The 21,001-nt window shown below is 41.6% G+C and overlaps 1 protein-coding gene across 4 annotated transcripts in view; it reads left to right on the forward strand.

Moving 5' to 3' along the window:
* epha10 (EPH receptor A10) overlaps nucleotides 1-21,001 on the forward strand; it is a 150,174-nt gene that overhangs the window by 96,050 nt on the left and 33,123 nt on the right. For all 4 annotated transcript variants that reach the window (XM_078268380.1, XM_078268381.1, XM_078268382.1 and 1 more), the window contains 2 exons: nucleotides 4,836-4,991; nucleotides 9,599-9,928. In XM_078268380.1, coding sequence (XP_078124506.1) covers nucleotides 4,836-4,991; nucleotides 9,599-9,928 — 486 coding nt within the window. The remainder of the gene's footprint in view (nucleotides 1-4,835; nucleotides 4,992-9,598; nucleotides 9,929-21,001) is intronic.

Here is a 21,001-nt window from a genome sequence, read left to right on the forward strand (position 1 = left end):
AAGTCTTAAGTCTCTGGCCAGCTGATCTGTCCCTAACACTGTATTGTTAAATCTTATGAATTCAAAGCATGTCCTGTAGCTACCATCCATACAGTACAGTATCAAAAATAAGTTGTAGGATAACTTTATGGGGTCTACTGCAATGCCATCTGAAGAAACACAAATTAAGAACTCCGTTTCAATTTCATAACTGAATTTTTCAACATTTTGGTATCTGCACCAAAGAATACATGTTTGTCTGTGTTACTAACTGGCTGTAAAGCCCAACCTCATCATGCATTACATTTTTCAGTGTTCAAAGTGTGAGGGGAAACATCTGTATTGAAAGTTAATACACCAACCATGGTGCAAACATGTGAGAACTGATACTTTCCGTATTGCTATTTAACAACAACCTGGTGAAATATTAACCCAAGTCTGTCACATCATATGGATACAACTATAAAGATACAATTTGCCTGTTCCCAGCATTAGCACAACACTTTGCTATGGTTAGCTTGTTACCTGTGACGATATATGCTAAATTTAACATCTCTTTCACATTAGCCAGTGACTGACCTATCTGGGTGTGTTTTGAGATGCCTGATGAAGTTCAACGTTGTTGATCCGGCATCATTTATCTTGCTGCCACACACACCTTGCATGTAGTTGTTCGCTTACTGCCACTGTTTACGAAGTTATTGAAAGCAAAACTAATGACAAAAGGCAGAACTCTGGGAGGACTTGGTGTCACCATCATCAATGCATTTTGTGATATGTGAGTGCGCGCACATAGGCATAGCGCATGCATTACGTTGCACATTATGGCAAAGGGCAGGGAACATGCAGCTCGTCATACGTTTCCCCAACGTATATGCGCCAATAAAAGAAAATAGAAATACATGAATGAATTTAGATTTAAAAAGCAATAGTTGCATGAAAACAGATTGTTGACGAGTCTCGAAGCTCAAGGTCAAGTCTGAAGTCTTTTGGGTCGAGTCGCAAGTCAAGTCAGCTGTTTGTGCAACTTAAGTGCAACTCGAGTCCGAGTCTCAGACTCGAGTCCCCATCTCTGCCGCCACAACCCCCCACCCCTCTCCTTATAGGACTTGGCATGTTGCTGCATTTCTGTATTATTACACCTTGAAGAAATGTGTGCGCGTGTGTGTGTGTGTGTGTGTGTGTGTGTATACACATGTGCTACCATGTTCCATTTAATAGAGGCTCCCTGTTGGCACATATGACAAATTCATCAGTTGGTTTGCCAGCTGTCCTGACAGATCTCTCCTTCTGTCTCTCTATTTTTTCTAACCACTCCTTCTCCCTTTCTCTCCCTGACGCTCTCACTTCCAGTTTAGCATGTATACTTTGGTAATGAAAAGGCGAAGAAGGGATGTCTTCTAATGATTGGAGTGGTCTTCGTACAAGCATCTTCTTTTTTTCCACTGTTGGATACATTTTAGAGATTCCATACTCTCCCATTGGCAGGTGGCTGCTGGCCCATTTTGACTGACGTGACGTTTCCTGGCATTGGCTGTTGGCGTGTCTTCGAATGATCCCTTGCTGTGTAGAATGATGGGCAGCGCACAAAGCCAGCTCCTTTTGTTATCTGAGCTGCACATATTGTCTTGATACACCCCTATCATTAGACACACATTTCCAAGGTGGGCTGGCTAAATGTGTATCCACGCTGAATTGAAGAGATAAGTCGGAATTGCAGCCACCCACAAATACTACTGACTGACTGACTGACTAGTCTGCTTTTAAGCATGATAGGTGGAAAATTCAAAACCCATTTCTGTTCTCATACATCTATGCATAATATTTGCCTTGATTCGGGTGCTATTCACGCTTTGTCCTTGGCGTGTTGAGGGAAGGATAGTGGCAGCACGGTCAGGAACAAAGAGAGTCTACTCTAGTGCTGCTTGACAGTGTGTCTTTTCTGTTATGTCCCCGTGCTTGGCTGTGCTGTAAGCTGAAAGCGAGAGGCTTTTCTCAGTGTAATGACAGACATTAGAAAGTCGATTACAAGGTTCTTACTGCCTTGGATACGCATTTTGCAGGCATACACACGTGCCAGGTAAACAGGCACACTAAAACATACTTGCATGCACACTTGTGGTCTGAGCCAGGAGAGGCTGATGAGGCCTGCTAATCGATGTTTGATGGCAGGCCTTTTGTGCGTGTTCTGTAAAAGTGGCTGAGTAAAAAAGGTGGAATAACAGAGGCCCCCTTCCTTCATTATTGTGTTTGTGTCAGCTTCTAGCGTGTGTCTCTGCACGTGCTGTGTGTACCTAAACTTCTCTGTCTCACACACGGACTGTCGTCTCCTATCTGCATAATTGACTGTGTTCTAGTGTGACACGGTGCCAGTGGTGGGAGAGAAGCTCTAGCATCATAAAACTCCACGTACTGCTTATACCTCAAATTCTGTCACACAATTGAAATAGGTCTGCTCTCTTGAATGGCTGGATGGAATAATGAGATAGCTGACTTACATTGCTAACATTAGCTAATATTAATAATAATAGCTTGCTTGCCAGTCAGTAGGAACAACCTTGTCTAAATCTTATTGATTGCGTTAATAATTTTTAATCAGTCTTTTCTTTGGTTTTGGTAAGTGTCCAATATTTCTATATATTGCTATCTGAGATGTCCTCACACAGGACAACAATAGATTTTGTGTCATGGAGGTCTTCAACTCACTCCTATTTAACCAGTAAATTGTATTCTCAGTATATGTATTCTCAGTACCAACTGCCAAAAGCTTGTTTAACAGAATACGCTAACTATACACTGGCTAACATAGTCTCAGTGTTGAGTGCATACATTAGGCCCAAGTGATCAATAGTCATGTTTCCATCAATGTATGTTTATGCGCATTTTGAAGTACTGCATAAAAAAAGGTTGATGGAAATGGTAAAATTCGAAAAAACTTCCTCAAATTCGTAAAAAAAGTTTTTATGCTCGCTTGAGGTGGTTTTTGCCTTTTTATTGAAAAAGAGTTAATGCGCAAAATGGAAGATGGAAACAGCTTTGCCGAATAAGTTGTTATGTAGCGAACATGTAACTCCATAGTCCTGGTATCCATCGGATGGGGGAAGGATCGGGACAAAGTGCGTAGTGGAGTTGTGGTGTGCTATAACCTGTGCCTCAGCGACGTCGGGTAAATTGACGAATTGGTTCAACAGCTTGAATCGTATGGCCCTGCACACCGCGTATACACAGCGGTGTACGGTTGTCTTACTGACACCAAATGCCTCTGCCACAACCCTGTATTCTGCACCGGTGGCCAACTTGTACTATGCTACCGCTCTCCGTTTAGCCAAAGCACTTAGCTTCTAAACTCTTTGATTTAGCAAGCCGGCTTGCAATCTAAATCCATGCGTAACGTCCACTTGTAACGAAACTACGCTTTGCGCAGTGTAGTTTATTCGCTCTAAACCAGTTGATGGAAACGCTTATAATTCGCATTTCCTTTTTTTTTCTTTTTTGCGACATTTTAAAAGTTCACTTAAAATTCGCTTGACAATTAGATGGAAACACGACTAGTGAGGCAAAAGTCAGTCACTCTTCCCATAGAAAACGACTAACAAGAATCAATGTCTGAATAATAAAATAGTAACGAAATGCCAATCAAACGCCTGAATATCCGCTCAGTTAATGCATGGAGAGTTAAATTTAGGGAATAAAAAAGAGTGGGGCAGATTAGAGAGAGACACGAAGTGGAGGAAGGTTGAATACGAAACAGAAGAGAAAAAGAAAGCCATGATGAGAGGGAAAGGAATAATAGAGACGGATGTATTAGGAGAATAGCAAGAGAGCAGAGGAGAGAAAGGAAAAGAGGGAGCAAGCATACCAGATCTGTTAATGTAGACCTGCTATTTAGAATACAGTCTCAGAAGAGAGGAGACCAGAGCATCGAGCGGTAGCTGGCTTCCTCATTTCACACCCATTATCGCCTGCTACAAAGCCATAGCAAGTGGAAAATGAAACTGCATAGGAGGAGTGTGTAAAATAGCCTGTTTGTGAGTGTGTGTGTTTACGCACACCCCCTTTGTCACACATGCATTGATAAGCTTCTGCTACATGGTGTGTACTCTTGTGTGCTGCGCATGTAAGGTCATAAGTGCTTATCACCCTCGCCCACATTCTCACCTCTCCTAGTCTGTCTCTCATGTGGAGTAGTTGTGTGTCACTGACTGTAGAGGGAGATTTTTTTTCAAAACTAGCAAGCAAAGTTGACAATGGGGAACACAACAACAACATTAACTTTGGGGTTTTGCAGTTGCGTGCCTGCGCATTGCCTCTGCTTGTTTTCGTTTGCCTAGCTGGTTGAATCCAGTAGCAGCCTTTGATGCCATTTGCCAAAGCCACTGATCATACGTAACGTGAGAATTGTGTTTGTTAGATGGATTTAGCCAGTCTCCTCTACTGTTCTCTCCTAATCGTAGCTTGTATCTTGTCTGTATTTCCCTCTGGGTTCACTTGTTTTCTTTTTTTCTCTCCATTCACTCTTAATTTTCTCTCTCATAAATTATAAGGGAGATTAGAGCATTTTTCTTTGGCTTTAAAATGCTTAGTGGAAGGCTAGAGTTTCTGTGCAAAGAAGTGAAAATGCAGAAGTTGTATAAATTGTTTTTTTTTTTTTTAGAGAGCGTTGAATAACTTTTTTTAGCCTCTGTGTAGAAATATATCATGGTTTTAAATTTCTTTTACATAACAATGTGTGATTTATGTGGTCATCCCATGTGCAGAAAACTCCTTAAAATATGTCTTTCAGTGGGATTTAGCACAAATTATTGATTAATCAAATTTCTTGGACATATCTAATATATTTATGTGTTCTTTTCCAGCATGTCCCCGTGGTTCCTACAAGATGTCCTCCAGGCAGCAGGAGTGTTTTCCCTGCCCAGCCAACAGTGTTGCAGAGGAGGAAGGATCTGTGGCGTGTGTGTGTGAGGAGGACCACTTCAGAACCCCCCTGGACACACCCTCAGCACCATGCACAAGTAATAAGATTTTTTATATATATATATATATATATATGTGTGTGTGTTTATATTCGTGTCTGTGTGTCCTCTCAGACTGCACCTTTTCCTCTACTAGGGACTTTCATACCATATCGCTCACACACTGTATCCCTTCATCTAGAAATTTTTGCATCAAGTGAGCAATCCAATGTTTGTAAGCCACATCCAGCCATTCAGCCTTTCATTTCGTTATCCTTAAAGACCGCTTTTACCCGTCCTTCACCCTGAATCCACCTCCCCTTTTTTCATCTCATCACCTCTTCGTCTGACCTGCACCCACCTCCCCAGTGTCTGTCTCCCCATCTATCCTCATTCTCCCAGCTCCTCCTCATCACCCCATTTCCATGTCTCATCTCACCTAACCTTCACCTCTCCTTCACCTCATACCCTGCCTCTAGTATTGCATTCCTTTGATAAAGAAAAATCCACCCAAAAACATGCCAAGTGGTTTTTTCTTTTTAATCATCCCAGGAACAAGTCTGTCTCAAAACTCGAGACTGGGGATACATGCCTTTTGCTGCTGTGCTGATTATAGAGTTGTGAGTTGTTCAGAGTTTTTACAGCTACAATCTCAAAGAATGTGTATGCTCAAACAAATGCTGCTTATTTCCCCTTGATAGCATCGGTAAACGCAGAACATTTGCCGTCATGTTTGAAAGAGAGTTAAAAGGGGGCTATTATTTTGAAGTAAGTTTTAGATGTAGTACATTTGAAGGATATCGTTTGAATCCACTCCTTGTTCTTCCATAGAGAAAACATCCCCATGGTCATACATGTTATTTTATGTTTTAAGGTGGACTTTCGCCCTCCCGACCTGTGCTTACACCCGTTCTATTTCATCTAATAGTATACACACTATGTATCCATCCACTGCAGCCATTGTCTGTGCCTCTTACCCTTTATCCTTTTTATCACCCACCCACCCTTCATCCCCCCCACCATCTCTCCTACCATTAGGTCCACATTATTCGTCCAAAAAGCCCATCACTCCATTTTCTCCATCTTTTTGCTTAACCTTGTACATTCTCTCCATATTCCTCCACCTTTTATTCTGACATTAGAGATCCATTTTCTGCTCTATATCCATTATCCACCCCTTCACCGGACCACCCTATTTTTTTTCACCCCTTCCTTTTTGACCCTTGAGCACACATCTCCCTCTTTTCTCTCTGCCTGTCGTCTTTTCTCGGCCACTCATCCCTCTTCTTTTTACCATCTGCCTGTTCACATTTTCCTTCCTCTTCATCCTTTCATCCATGCATGTTATCACCCCATTCTTCTTACCTTTGTTAAACTGAAATCTCATCCCTCTATCCTCAAGCGACAAACTCTTATGATCTCATCCCCACTGCCTACCATTATCTGTTCATCCCTCACCTCTTACCCCTTCTCACATACCTGAATGCCTTTCTTCTCCAATAACGATTACGAGGCCAATAAGACAAAGACCATACAGGGTAGCCCTATTGATTTCTGCATGGAGAACAGCTATTGATATAGCTCAGTAATTAGATGGAGGAATAATGGGCTCTATATCCTGTGAGTACTCAGGGCAGTAAAACCGTAGGGTCACAAGGTCTGTCTGTGTGTTTGTATACATTCACATTTATTCGCGTGTACATATATATGTGTAAGTGTGATGTCATGATGGCTTTTATGATAATTGCGATGGAGGGGTATAATTACAATATTGATCGCTGAGCTTTCGGATCCCGGTGTGATAACATTTATAGCAGCCTAATGACCACATTAATTACACTATTGATTCTGTAATTATGATCATCCCCCGATTCAGCTAATCCACTGCATGGTACGGATGGAGAAAGAGACAAAGAGAGAGAGAGCATGATTAATCTAGAATTAGAAGAAAAAGGGAGATTTTGTCAGATGAATGAGGCTTGATATGCGCACCTTATTATCTCAGCAATTAAAGAATAAAACCAGTGTAATTTTAGTCTTTTCCCTTTGCCATTCATGCCTGTGAGAAACCACTGCTGTCTCTTTGAAATAATAAACTCTTCATTGTTTTAAGAATCCTTTTGAAAAACTTAAAAGAACACACAGTACACTTTTCCAAATGAGATTCATCTTGTAATACTTCCTGACATTATCATTGTCAGTGATGACAATTTACAAATTTTCCATTACAGCACACTATTAAATATCTCCTATTGGCAGTTAAGGGGCAAAGTAAAACAGAAATATGTCTTTGTATTCAGTTTTGGTCTGTCCCGCATTTTCCCTCTGTAGAAGCTCCCCTATGTCTCCTTCTTTTATAAACCGGTATAAAACTCCATTGTCCATGGGGGGACACATGGACAATGGAATCCAACAATGGACTCATATTTTGAGTCATTAAAATCTTAAACTTTTTGTCTTAGCTTCTGGCTCAGGGAAATACATACATGCAGACTTTCATATGCTGCAATGGCAATATTGTAGACCAAGTTTTTATTCAGTATGTTGGAGCAGCAATGAAGAGGGAGTCAAAGAGTCATTTGGATTACACGGGGGGGTGGTGTGGAAGATGGACACAGATGGAGAGTGAAAGGAGGGCAAAAGATGGAAAGACAGGAGCAAGAGAGCCGGGGAGGTCAGGTTTTAATAACTCAAATTTGAAGATGATCAGAGAAAAAAGGGAAACTTTAAGAGAAAGAGGGAGCACAAGGCAGATAAAGCACAAAAGTAGAGAGAGATGTGAATAAAAGGCCCAGCTGTGCTCTACATGAAATGTGTGTGTACGTGTGTTCACACGCTAAATGCTCTCTGGGCTTATGTAACTGTGTTCCATGTGTGTCTGGGAGCGGGACTCAGCTGTGGTGTGTGGCATGTTTGACAGCACGCACAGAGCAGCATACCTTCACTTATTCATTACACGGCACATGCACACACATACACGGACACATGCAAAATTCATGGCCTTTAATGGACCTTAGCTTTATTCAGCCTGCGTGTGCAAGAACCTGCAGGAAATGGCACAGGTCGGGTCAGGACACTGATTTAGTGATGAGAGATAGTCCTCCAGCCTCACATTTTACAGACCTTTAAATACTGGACTGTATATTTTCATTTTAACTTTTTTGTCACTTGTGGTGTTGTGTAAAACACTTGAGTTTTGAAATTACATGCAAAGCCCTGTGCATCAGAAAGTGGTCTGATGACAGATGATTTCATTGGCTATAATCCAGAGACACTGTAAGAGTCCCATGTTTTACCTCAAGCATCACACCACACATACACAGCCTTTACAATACAGGCAATGGCAATTATATGTATATAACACATTTCATAACACATAAAGTGCTTTACATTGACAGACAAAATAGAAGCATAAACATGAGCACATAGGTTGCATAAATAACACAAATATAAGAATACATTAAAAGCATGAGTAGAACAAAGAAACCAAATCAATGAAGCATACACCCAACCACACAGCAATGAAAACCCCAAAACACCACCACAATCAAATAGAAACCCCTGCCCTATCTAATTCTGGCTACAGAATTAAGCAGGCATCAGGCAGAAGACCTCTGACCTCGGGAGGCCCGATCAGGTTCTAACCGGTGAGCAAGTCAGAAATGTACTGAGTAGCCAAACCATGAAGTGCTTTATAGACTTAGTAAGCAGACTTTATAGTATGCAGCTCAGACTCCTGTGATGCATCTGACATATCACAACTGTCTTATCAAATCAGATTGATGTTCCAGGAGAGTTAAAAGCATTCTCCGTGGTAACTCGCCTTAATTTACTGATGGTAAATGGAGGATTTTTTCCACGCAGCACTGTTGACATCAGTACATAACAGACAGATTTGTTATGTTCAGACAAAAGCTGATGTCACTGTAAATCAGCAAAACACACAGCTACTGCTTTTAGTCTGCATCATCAATAATCCCTCCTCCATCACAATCCAATCCATGTTTTTTTTTACTCCTACTGCCAAACCAAAAAAACTGCAGCATATAATGATGTATCCCAGCAACTCCACATTTTTAATCGCCTATTCCCATTAGGGTCAAATGGCTTTCATTAAACCAATTGTTTTTTATCACCAAATCCTGGATAAAACAGGATTATCGTTATGTGACATACTTAGTCCATCATGTGAGAAATGTCAAGCTTCAGCAACAAGATGTTTAAGCAGTCTCTTAAAATCATACAGGTAACCATGTACTACATACTACAGTTTCAAGCCCCTTTTTTCCAGAAATGCCCAGCTTCACATTTACAGTTACAGAGATTAAAAAAGTGGATAGTAGGAAGTAGTCTTTGAGTGCAACGTTTAGGAATAAAGAATGCTGCTGCTATGATCGCTTTACTGTAGTGTGTGTGTCACAGACATGGCTTGTAGTGACATAATTAGACGAAGTGTAAAATCCTTTTGTCAATTTCAATTGCTTCATAACAATTGCAGAAGTGAGGACGTGTTTGATTAAGTATTGATGTTTACAAAAGAGGAGTACATATTTTCTAGTTCCGTCTCTATTTCTGGGTGTGTTTGTTTGTTCTCAAAAAAGACTAATAAATTCCTCAGGGCTGTAACAATAAATCAAAATGCAATTTTCTTACTCTTGTTTCTTCAGGGCCCCCATCCCCGCCCAGAGACTTGGTCTACACCCTGAAGCAGTCCACACTGATCTTGGAGTGGGCTGCACCATCCGACACAGGAGGCAGGGTGGATCTGACCTACAGTGTGAGGTGCCAGAGGTGCGTCGGGAGGCAGTGCGAGCCGTGCGGGGCGAGTGTTGGCTTTGTGCCTCAGCAGGTTGGCCTTACAGAAAGAACGGTGACCGTGGTCAATCTTCTCCCCAACACCAACTACACGTTCACCATCGAAGCCTTGAACGGAGTGTCAGAGCTGCTGCCCAACAAGAGATTCTACACCCAGGTCAACGTGTCCACAAGCCTACCTGGTGAGTCCCAGTTTCACCTTTAAAAATAACCACACACATTACACAAATTCACACACATGACAGCATGTGCAAGAAAAGGGCTTTTTACATTTAAATTAGAGCACAAGTCTGCGCAGTCAGGAAACCAACAGCTGAGCAAGAATGAGGTCACACTGCATTTCTAAAAAGAAGACGTAGCAAATGGGACAAACCAGCACACGGCTCAGCTGAAAATGAATTTTATATCAGCTTGCACTGTATGTGTTTCTCAATTTGAATATCTTGTAGTAGGCCATATTTTGAAGAAGTCCACAAGGATCTTGTTTGACTGAATTTGTTTTTCAGAATATTCATGCTGTTTTGCTAAAGATTGTTCTAATGTTTAAAACCCAGCTGTGGGGAAAATATTATATCTTCTTGGGTCTGATTTTACAAGGCTAAAACAAAATACCCTTGCACAATAAATGTGTGGCCTTAGCTTTGTGAAAAAGCACCTCTGACCTTTTAAGGTTTTGTTACGTAAAAGCGTATTCATTTTTTATAACAATAGTGGACGCATTTGTCAATTCAGCAAGAATTGACTGCTTATACCTACACACACATACAAGTCGACCACAAAGTATATGCATACATTCACAGACGTAGATACATGTGCACACTTGCAGGTGCTGTGTATGTCTTTGTTCATAAATAGATTTATGCACACTCTCAGACACACAGTGACCTTTGAATATGCTTGCAATTTATGTAGATTCTCAACATGCATAAATCAACATATACAGTACTGTACACACACATACAGCTGCATTCAAAACCAAATGTGCATCCAGAAGACTGATGTTCATTTGTGTGTATGCTTACAGTGGGGCAAAAAAGTATTTAGTCAGCCACCAATTGTGCAAGTTCTCCCACTTAAAGAGATGAGAGAAGCCTGTAATTTTCATCATAGGTACACTTCAACTATGAGAGACAAAATGAGAAAAATAAAATCCAGAAAATCACATTTTAGGATTTTTAATGAATTTATTTGCAAATTATGGTGGAAAATAAGTATTTGGTCAATAACAAAAGTTCATCTCAATACTTTGTTATATACCCTTTGTTGGCAATGACAGAGGTCAAACAGTTTTCTGTAAGTCTTCACAAGGTTTTCACACACTGTTGCTGGTATTTTGGCCCATTCCTCCATGCAGATCTCCTCTAGAGCAGTGATGTTTTGGGGCTGTCGCTGGGCAACACGGACTTTCAATTCCCTTCAAAGATTTTCTATGGGGTTGAGATCTGGAGACTGGCTAGGCCACTCCAGGACCTTGAAATGCTTCTTATGAAGCCACTCCTTTGTTGCCCGGGCAGTGTGTTTGGGATCATTGTCAGGCTGAAAGACCCAGCCACATTTCATCTTCAATGCCCTTGCTGATGGAAGGAGGTTTTCACTCAAAATCTCACGATACATGGCCCCATTCATTCTTTCATTTACACGGATCAGTTGTCCTGGTCCCTTTGCAGAAAAACAGCCCCAAAGCATGATGTTTCCACCCCCATGCTTCACAGTAGGTATGGTGTTCTTTGGATGCAACTCAGCATTATTTCCCCTCCAAACACGACGAGTTGAGTTTTTACCAAAAAGTTCTATTTTGGTTTCATCTGACCATATGACATTCTCCCAATCCTTTTCTGGATCATCCAAATGCTCTCTAGCAAACTCCAGACGGGCCTGGACATGTACTGGCTTAAGCAGGGGGACACGTCTGGCACTGCAGGATTTGAGTCCCTGGCGGCGTAGTGTGTTACTGATGGTAGCCTTTGTTACTTTGGTCCCAGCTCTCTGCAGGTCATTCACTAGGTCCCCCCGTGTGGTTCTGGGATTTTTTGCTCACCGTTCTTGTGATCATTTTGACCCCACGGGGTGAGATCTTGCGTGGAGCCCCGGATCGAGGGAGATTATTAGTGGTCTTGTATGTCTTCCATTTTCTTATAATTGCACCCACAGTTGATTTCTTCACACCAAGCTGCTTACCTATTGTGGATTCAGTCTTCCCAGGTTGGTGCAGGTCTACAATTTTGTTTCTGGTGTCCTTTGACAGCTCTTTGGTCTTGGCCATAGTGGAGTTTGGAGTGTGACTGTTTGAGGTTGTGGACAGGTGTCTTTTATACTGATAACAAGTTCAAACAGGTGCCATTAATACAGGTAACGAGTGGAGGACAGAGGAGCCTCTTAAAGAAGAAGTTACAGGTCTGTGAGAGCCAGAAATCTTGCTTGTTTGTAGGTGACCAAATACTTATTTTCCCAAGGAATTTGCAAATAAATTCATTAAAAATCCTACAATGTGATTTTCTGGATTTTCTTTTTCTCATTTTGTCTCTCATAGTTGAAGTGTACCTATAATGAAAATTACAGGCCTCTCTCATCTTTTTAAGTGGGAGAACTTGCACAATTGGTGGCTGACTAAATACTTTTTTGCCCCACTGTATAGGGACACATACTCCTCCCTTATACTGTGCCCCTCATTGCAGACAGAGCAAAATGTCTCGCCCAGTAGAGGTGATCTCATTTTCATCAGCAGAAGTCTTCAGCAGGCCATTAGCCAGGGGCTTAAAAAGCACTTTGCCAAGTAGCCCTGTCAACCAGCTCTGCAACAGCACTATTTGGAGGAGCTCAAGTGTGAAAAGACCAAACGCACGCACGCACGCACACACAAATGTACAAGACCACATTCTGGCTTGAATGCCGACAAACACTCTCTAATACACAAATGCACACATTCATTTACCTGTCATACCTGTGCGTATTTATAAAAAAAAAAAAAAAAAAAAAAAAGCTTGCTTACTTTTGAAAATGCTGAAATAAATATTAGTCTGAATAGACTGACATGTGCTGCACGAAGGAAGCAGGTAAAAAAATGAGAAAGTGAGAATGGGGAGTGTTTTTGTCACTGATTGGAAATTAGCTAGAGAAAATGAGCCATGAGACATAATGAATGAAGAACTGAATGGAGTCATATGAGTGCCGAGATGGCAGCAGTGTTGGTTTCTGTTAGTTTCAAGTAAGCTATAACTGTTTTATTATGATAGACTCTCACTTTATTACTTTAAAGCGTAACACTCGCCAAAATGCAACCTAGGGTCTTTTTGTGAATGTACCCGAGTCAAACTTTCATTTAAAAGCATATTTAGGACGGAATCACCACTTTTAAGATTTACCGTATTTTCATTTTTAGGTCAAATGGCCTAATCACCAGGGGCTCTACACCTTAACGAAAGCATTGACATTTTTTGTGTACCCAGAGTTTACTAAAAAGGGGTTTGAACAACTCACCGTAGGTCTTGTTGTTTCCGGCTGCAGCCATTTTATCAGTCAAAAACAATCGATTTCCGAATGCAACATAACAGGGAGGAGAGTAAAGATGGAAAGCTCCTAAAGCTTAGTTCCATAAATGCACGGATTATTTCTTGTTTTGTCGTTATTGAAAAACAATATTGACCTCGTACTTGAAAAAGGAGCCTCATCGGATATCGACTTGTTTTGTCTGCTGAGGTGGTAGCGGCCGGAAACAACAAGACCGATGGTGAGTTGTTCAAAACCTTTCTTTTTAGTAAACTCTGGGGTACACAAACAATGTTGTCAATGCTTTCGTTAAGGTGTAGAGCCCCTGGTGATACTGAGCAAAGTTTCATGTTGTGTCGAGCCTTCTTAGTGTTTTAAAAATAGCTATTTTGAGGCTAGCATAAAAGTGCCCCTAGCACTCCCGTTCAAAAGGCCATTTGACCGAAAAACGAAAATACGGTAAATCTTAAAAGTGGCGATTCCGTCCTAAATATGCTTTAAACGAAAGTTTGACTCGGGTACATTCACAAAAAGACCCTAGGTTGCATTTTGGCGAGAGTTACGCTTTAAGGAAGTAAGAGGTGTAACAGATAAAGATGTGTAAAAAACATGGATTGAGTCTTTTATATGTTAAAAGTGGGGTTTATGGCTGATATTGTGCCTCTGTGTGTACAAAGATAGCTTTAAGGAGATTTATGTTGAGAGTATTTGAATGTGTCTCTCAGTGGCCCAGATTCTATTGTTGGCCAACTGTAAATGTTATGTAAGAGTAACATCTGGACGGGTGAGTGAGAGGCTACAGGACAGCTTTATGTGTATGTATTTAAGTATGCATCAGATCTCTGTACTGTACAACATCAGTGACATGTGATTAAGAGTTGATATCAAGGTTGCTCCCTTAAGCTTCAGACTGCATTATTTTACTAGAAAGGTAATTTTGTTTTGCAAAGACAATAGTTTTTTTTTCTTCCTTTTTATCCTGTAGTTACCCAATTCAGCATGCTTGCATTCCACAATAATGTTTTAAACTTGAAGCTGCATTTAGCATTATTTGACCACTAGGGGCAAGAAAGATTAATTAAGGACTCAATGCAACACAAGGTGTTATGGCCAACCTAGTCTGGATCAACGTAAGTATATTTCCAGGATAATTGCCTGACATCACTCGCCAGATGTTCCTCACCTTCCGCTCTCTGTGTGTTGGCCTTGTGGCAGAATGTGGTGTAGCCAGACCTTACTCCACAGCTCTGTGGAGATAGGTATGGCAATGCAAAACAAAGCCCCAGGCTTTTGACAATTATTTTACAAGAATATGAGTTGACTGATACTAGATACCTATGATGGTACGGCTGACGCAAACATGGCTAACAAGCTACAATTTAGCCGTCTCCAACTCCCTAAAGGGATTAAGTTAGCCAAAACCCCTGAGCTCCAAGGTTAGGGACACTATATCAGAAAAGGACAAACCTGTGGTGATTATTTTTTCCTGTCCCCACAGTTCTTTCAACCTTTCTTCCTTTATCTCCCCCTTCTGTGTCTGTCTGGCTTGTCAGCAGTTGCCATGGCGTTGATTTGTGGTTATTATGGGGTATTAGGGTGTGAGTTGTCCCGCTAACCGTGTCATCCAGAGGGATTGGACAAGGGGTTAGGGGAGTGTGTTTGCAGGGGTTTCAGAAGACTTCCTGTGTCAGGGAGGATTTGGGGTGTTTAATGCTGTGTGGGTGGGTGGGTGGGTGGGTGGGTGACAGAGACGGAGCTAAAATTTTGATTTGATTTTAAAATGTGCTTTAGGAATTTTCTTTGCCATGTCTTGTCTTCCCTCTCATGACTTCAACAGTCATATGTCAGCTTTTGTTAAAATACCTGTGATATCCACACAAGATCAAGAGAGCATGGTTCAGATCAACAGCTAACAAACTAAAAGTCCCCTAAACCCTCTTGCCTGCTCTCCTCAATGGACAGCTCTCTCTCAGTCAAGTGGGGTAAGGCTGTGTGAATGTCTGTGTCTAATACACATTTGCAAATAAGTCGTTGCCAGGCTAGTAGTCAGTAGGACTTTCAAAAGAACATCAGTAGAAATGTAAACAAAAGTCATATCTCATCCATAAACATTAACAACACTTCTACATGTCTACGGTTTCAGCATTTGGTATCTGTTGCCATGAGAGATGACCAAAACTACCAGTGAAACAGGGACAGGCCCATAACGTTTTTTTGCCCAAAAGTTAATCTATAAGGCCAATAGAATATAATTATTTGGGGGGGTAGGAGTGACCAGTGTCTCTGTGCACTGTGAAGTGAGTTAGCGCATCTGCAGGAGCAGGCAGTAATAGTCCTGTGCAGTCAGGTCAGGTACAGAATTGAAAAAAACTGCACAGACCTCAACCTTATGTCTGTACATGTGTGTGCGCCTACACACCAAGACTTTACACCATCAAAACTCACTGACCTTTATGAATACTGCAGCAGGGATTAGGAACAAAGCTAACACCCACACCCGCACACGCACGCACACACACACACACACACACACACACACACACACACACACACACACACACACTCACTCACTCGCTTTCCCTTTCGCTCTTGCCACCTCATTATCTCTTTATTACCTTATGCACTTTTTTTACCTCCTCCTTCCCTCTGTGTTCTGATCTCTTCTTTTTTTACCTTCTATTTCCTTCCTCATTTCCCCCACCTTATCCTTTCCTGCTCTCTACATAAACTCACTATTCTTAGATGGTAATTTCTCTCCCTCCTCCTCCTGCCACTTCATCCACAACCACTCTTTCCACCATGCTCCCTTTCTCTCGCTGCAAGTCTTGACATAATCACTGCTGCTCTTTTCCTCCTCAACCCTCTGCTTCCCTCTATCCTCTCTACAGCTCTTTCCCCATCTCCTCTTACTGTACCATATTTGTTTTTCTGGGCACAGTAAGCTTGTTAGCAGCGGGTAGTATGGTTTAGCTTGCAACTGAGGGCCAACTAAGGATTTAAGGGCACAGTCTGAGTTGGGGAGAGAAGGTGCTAATGGGTGCTGTATTATGGCCAAAACAACCTAACCCCACACATACTGTAGACACACAGGGTCAATTTACATTACTATACATATATTAAGATTGTCTTTCTTTGTGGATGAAAAGTATTTTAAATCAAGTTACATTAAAACCCTCCATTTAAACCAAATTGAATTCTTTGAAAGCATCTCTTCGAACCGAATGCTTGCACATGCACACTGGAGGAGTGGATTTCTCCCAAGCAGATGGGGTTTTATCAGGAGTCTCCAGGCCACCAAGGGGAAAGGGGAGTTTTGCATGGCGTGTCAAGAATGGAATGGATAAAAGGTGGAGAGTGGGGGGATAGAAACATGACTGAAGTTGTGTGAGGAGATGGGGCATGGGCTGGGTAAATGGGGGATCAGTTTTACCCCTGGCTCATTGGGCCCCTTATCCAGCTCTGGATTAGGGATGCATGTACAGTGGGTGTGGGTGGATGTGGGTGTCTTTTGGGAGTGTGTGTGGCCTGTGTTTTTATTTGTTGGAGGCTCCGGGCAGAATCTGTCTGGCTTGACGAATGTGTCATGATCAGACCATGCCTCTGCCTTTAGGCTAAAGCACACTGGGCCTGAAGAGTGTGCAGTGAGCAGCTGTCAAGAGCAGTTTAAGCAAGCCCATCCTCGTCGCTCTCCCATGGTGGAAGTGTGGGATGCCAGATTTGACATATTTGTAAGCTGTAAAGTCTGAGCCAACAGGTACAGTAATAAAAATATATATATATAATATATTTTTTTTTTTTATTTTTTTTTTTTACATAGAGCAGGTCCATATGTCTTCTTCTTAAAATCATCCTCTTATGTGCAGAAATGGGTCGCTGTTTCATTGAAAGTTTATATTCAGGACCTGATGTTTTTGCACAGCTGGATAATGTTGATCGGGCCCTTTTGAATATGTCATACAGCGAGAGACTCTCTGTCCCGCTTTCTTGTTCGCTCTCTGCTCCAGCATTTCTCTCACCCACCCACCAACTGACTGACACATTTAATCATTCTATCACTGAGTCGCTCCTCTCTGTTACACAAACACACACATCCAGACACACGTGTGCACACACCTAGGAAGATCAAGTCCAGGCAACATATAATCTTGTAGTTTAGATGGAAATGTGCCCTATCCAGGTGTCCTCACTGCACCATTCCTCCCCCTCTCAGACAAAAACATCCACATGTGTGTGTGTGTGTGTGTGTGTGTGTGTGCGTGCTGCACTCTTTTCCTCTAAACATCTCCCCTCCTCTTTTTTTCCTTTACTGATATGAATGACAATAACCACAGATAATACCTGATCCTTGCTGAATCTGCTCACCTCGCCTTTGAAGCGTGATCCTGGATAATATCATTTTTAACAAACCTCCTGCTCTTTTAGCAGAGCAGAATAATTGTGTGTGTGTGTTTAGGATGAGGCATCCAGGCGGCTGGATGCTGATAGGGCAGATTAGACTAAAGTCGTGAGCGAGGACAGGTTGCCAGATACCGCTCCACTGCTGAGGCAGGCCGCTAGCCACAGATTAAAACAGCAAGACTCACTGCAAGATAGTGAGACCTGCGTGGGGTAGCTGCTCTTATATACAACATCATTAGATTAGGATGCAGTCACATGCATGCACATATAACCACCTGCGGAATTGTGAAATAAAGATGTTGAGATTTAAAACAGAGTAGTCTTGAATCCTCTAAATGTTTTTACATGCCAGCCTACTTTAGTCATCCACCTTTCAGATAGTGATTCAGTTTAAAGAAACGTTGACTGTGTTTAATACAAAGATATTATATAAGCTGTACTTGAATGCATTTAAAGGATGCTTTAAAGCTATAATAGTGAACCTTTGCTTTATTGCCCACACCATTATGTTGTATTATAGTATTAAATTATACTATTAAGCGATTTCATTGCAACAGCTAGATGTTATTCTTCAATGTCTTTTTCAATCAGTGAGCTGCTGAAAACTTGTGTGCTTAATTCAGTCAGTGCATGAAATGCATTGCTTTATGGTTACCATCTGAGAGGATACTGCAGTGTTTCTCCACACAAATAACAGTTGATAGTGTGCAGCAGTGGATTCTGGCTTCAGATTGAAGTCTATCGGCAGGATATTTGAAAATCTGAGTGAAATCTGGAACTGCAATAAATACATGCACATTATTCATTTCCTGATAAGCTTTTTGCATTGATCCAAGATACACACGTTACTGTCAAGTTCAAATGAGTAAAAATACTTTAAAAAGTGAACCACTTGGCCGTTTTAAACTTTACTGAAATGCACATGCACGCTCCACTGGGATTTTGGAACCACTGACAGAAATGCTTGTGACAGTAGGTGTATAAAAAGCCACAGGGACAGCCGAACCAAAAGAAACTAAATGTTCCCACTCCTCTGCTGTCAGTCACATAAATCGTTGCACTATCCGTTTATCCCCAGGAGAAGCCAGTAGTGCTATGCCCAGAGGAAACGACTCTCTTGCTTCCCATTAACGCTATGATCATGAATAGGCCTGAGAGATGCAGCGCTCTCAATTATTCCTGCTTATACGACGTATAGCTACACACATTCCACCATCTTAACTTTTCATTCCGAACACACATGGGGGAACATGGAACAATGGATTCCCCCCAGAACAGAGATGGAGGTAGAGCTGTGTTGGGGAAATGGCGAGATAAGGAGATGGCGAGACGGCGAGAGAGGAACCATACATGTGAGAAAGAGAAAGAGAGGAAAAGTGGGAATGACTGTGAGATGTTAAGCCCTGCATGTGCCGACGTCCCTGGGGAGAGCAGCTCCTCTGCCTGTCTCCTTTGATAACGCCACAGAGATGCCAGATGCACCTCAGCTGCCTCTGTACACATGCATGCAAGAGCCTACAACAGCGGCTGCCATTTTGTGCCACAGTCTATTCATAGATCTACCTGCCATAGAGACCTGAGGACAGAGCTGTCACATAACCCCCAGTGTCTGCAGGATTGGGTATTGAGAACTGGATCTAAATTGTAACTTTTAACCCTCTTTAAGAACCTAAGGATTTGTTAAGAAACGTGCTTTTCAATTCAACCTTTTGATTTTTGAAAGCAAGTTAGGAGGATCTGTGCTTCTGTCCATATCAGTTATAGCTGATTAGGCATGCACCGAGTTTGCAATATGACGGACTGTGGCTAGAACTTTGAAGGGCAAACAGTTATCACCACTGGAAATGAATACAGTGGAAGGAGTTCATCTAACATAGGAATGCATTTACTGCATTGTGGTGTGCACAGTGCTCCCAGTAGTGGTCATGACTTAAGAGAATCAGCTAAATGTGCATCCAAAGTAAAAGACAAGAAATACTTAACTAGTGCATGGCAAGATAGAGAATATTCATATTTTTCTTTTAACCAGACAGAATCTTAAAATACCATTTCGTTCATGTTTCCGGCAGCTTAAATCAGCTAAAAATGAAGGTAGTTTTTGCTTTCTACATAATTTACTTTCTTATTCAAACAATACGATTTAATAAGTTTGTGACAAATGTGTCAAGGGTGTAGAAAGGTTCAGATTCAACAAAAACTGCAACTAATGAGCAGAGTCTGAAATCTGATCTATAAAACCTAAATTACACCCATCCCTAGTTTGTACTCACATCCTAGTAAGTTTGACCAAACTCTATCTATTATACTTCCTCATGACTCACTTTTTTTGCTCTCATCATAGTGTCCCTTTGAAGTCTAAATATCATTTCTCCAGCAGTGATTGGTATGTGTACAGCAAAGCTTTCATACCAGAATCTTATCAGGAGCTCTATGTCTTTGTGACGACTGCCTATCAGTGTGTCTGCCATGCAATTTCTGCTGTATGATGAGGCTTTGAAAACGTATGCTGCGTACTTCCACAGCAGAGCTGGAGAAGCTTATTGCTCACAAGGCCATCACCTCTTCTATATTACTTGTGAAAAGCATTGTGCAATTGTGTGTGTGTGTCTGTGTGTACATTTTTTAGTGCAAAAGCCATTTCACACAGCAGTCGGCATCGATTTCTTCCTCTCAAATGAAACGCCAAAACCAGCACAACCCGCCATTTGCTGCCATACACTCTTGTTTGTGCTGTGTGTGTGTTGAAGTGGTGGGCACACAGTAGCTGCACTTATGCCAACTGATTGTGTGTGTATGTCTTGTAAACTATTATATCCGCTTTTTCCTAGAAGACATTTTCTAGACAATACGGTAGATAACAAAATGGTAAATTCAAATTCTGGTGCGTATTTCTTCATAATTTCATTAGTAAATATGTTTTAGAAGCTACGAAAGAAGTTTTTTTTTTTTCCAGGCCTAATGAAAGGCCCCTTCCAGTTTAATATGAAAGTCTGATATGTATTAGTGTACATATTGTATCACACTTACGGTATATGTGCTGTTTGGGGCAGTGGTACCTCAGTCTGTAAGGACGTGGCTTGGGAACCGGAGGGTTGCTGGTTCAACTCCCCGTACGGAGCAAGGCGCTGTACATCCAACTGCCCCTTCATGGGCAGCCCCTTCACGCTGACATCTCTCCAATTAGCGCATGTATAGGTCCTGTTTGTGTGTGTGTGTATTTCGGGCCTGTGTGTAAAGTGTTACATATCAACAGAGTGTAAAAATGTAATTTCCCCCCTGGGGATCAATAAAGTATCTCCTCTTCTTTAGTTTATAGTAAATTCCTCAAGGATTTAGAAATTGTACTCACAGTTTAGACTCTGCTTCTGTCT

Source organism: Sander vitreus, chromosome 14 (assembly GCF_031162955.1).
Source record: "Sander vitreus isolate 19-12246 chromosome 14, sanVit1, whole genome shotgun sequence".
NCBI lineage: Eukaryota > Metazoa > Chordata > Actinopteri > Perciformes > Percidae > Sander > Sander vitreus.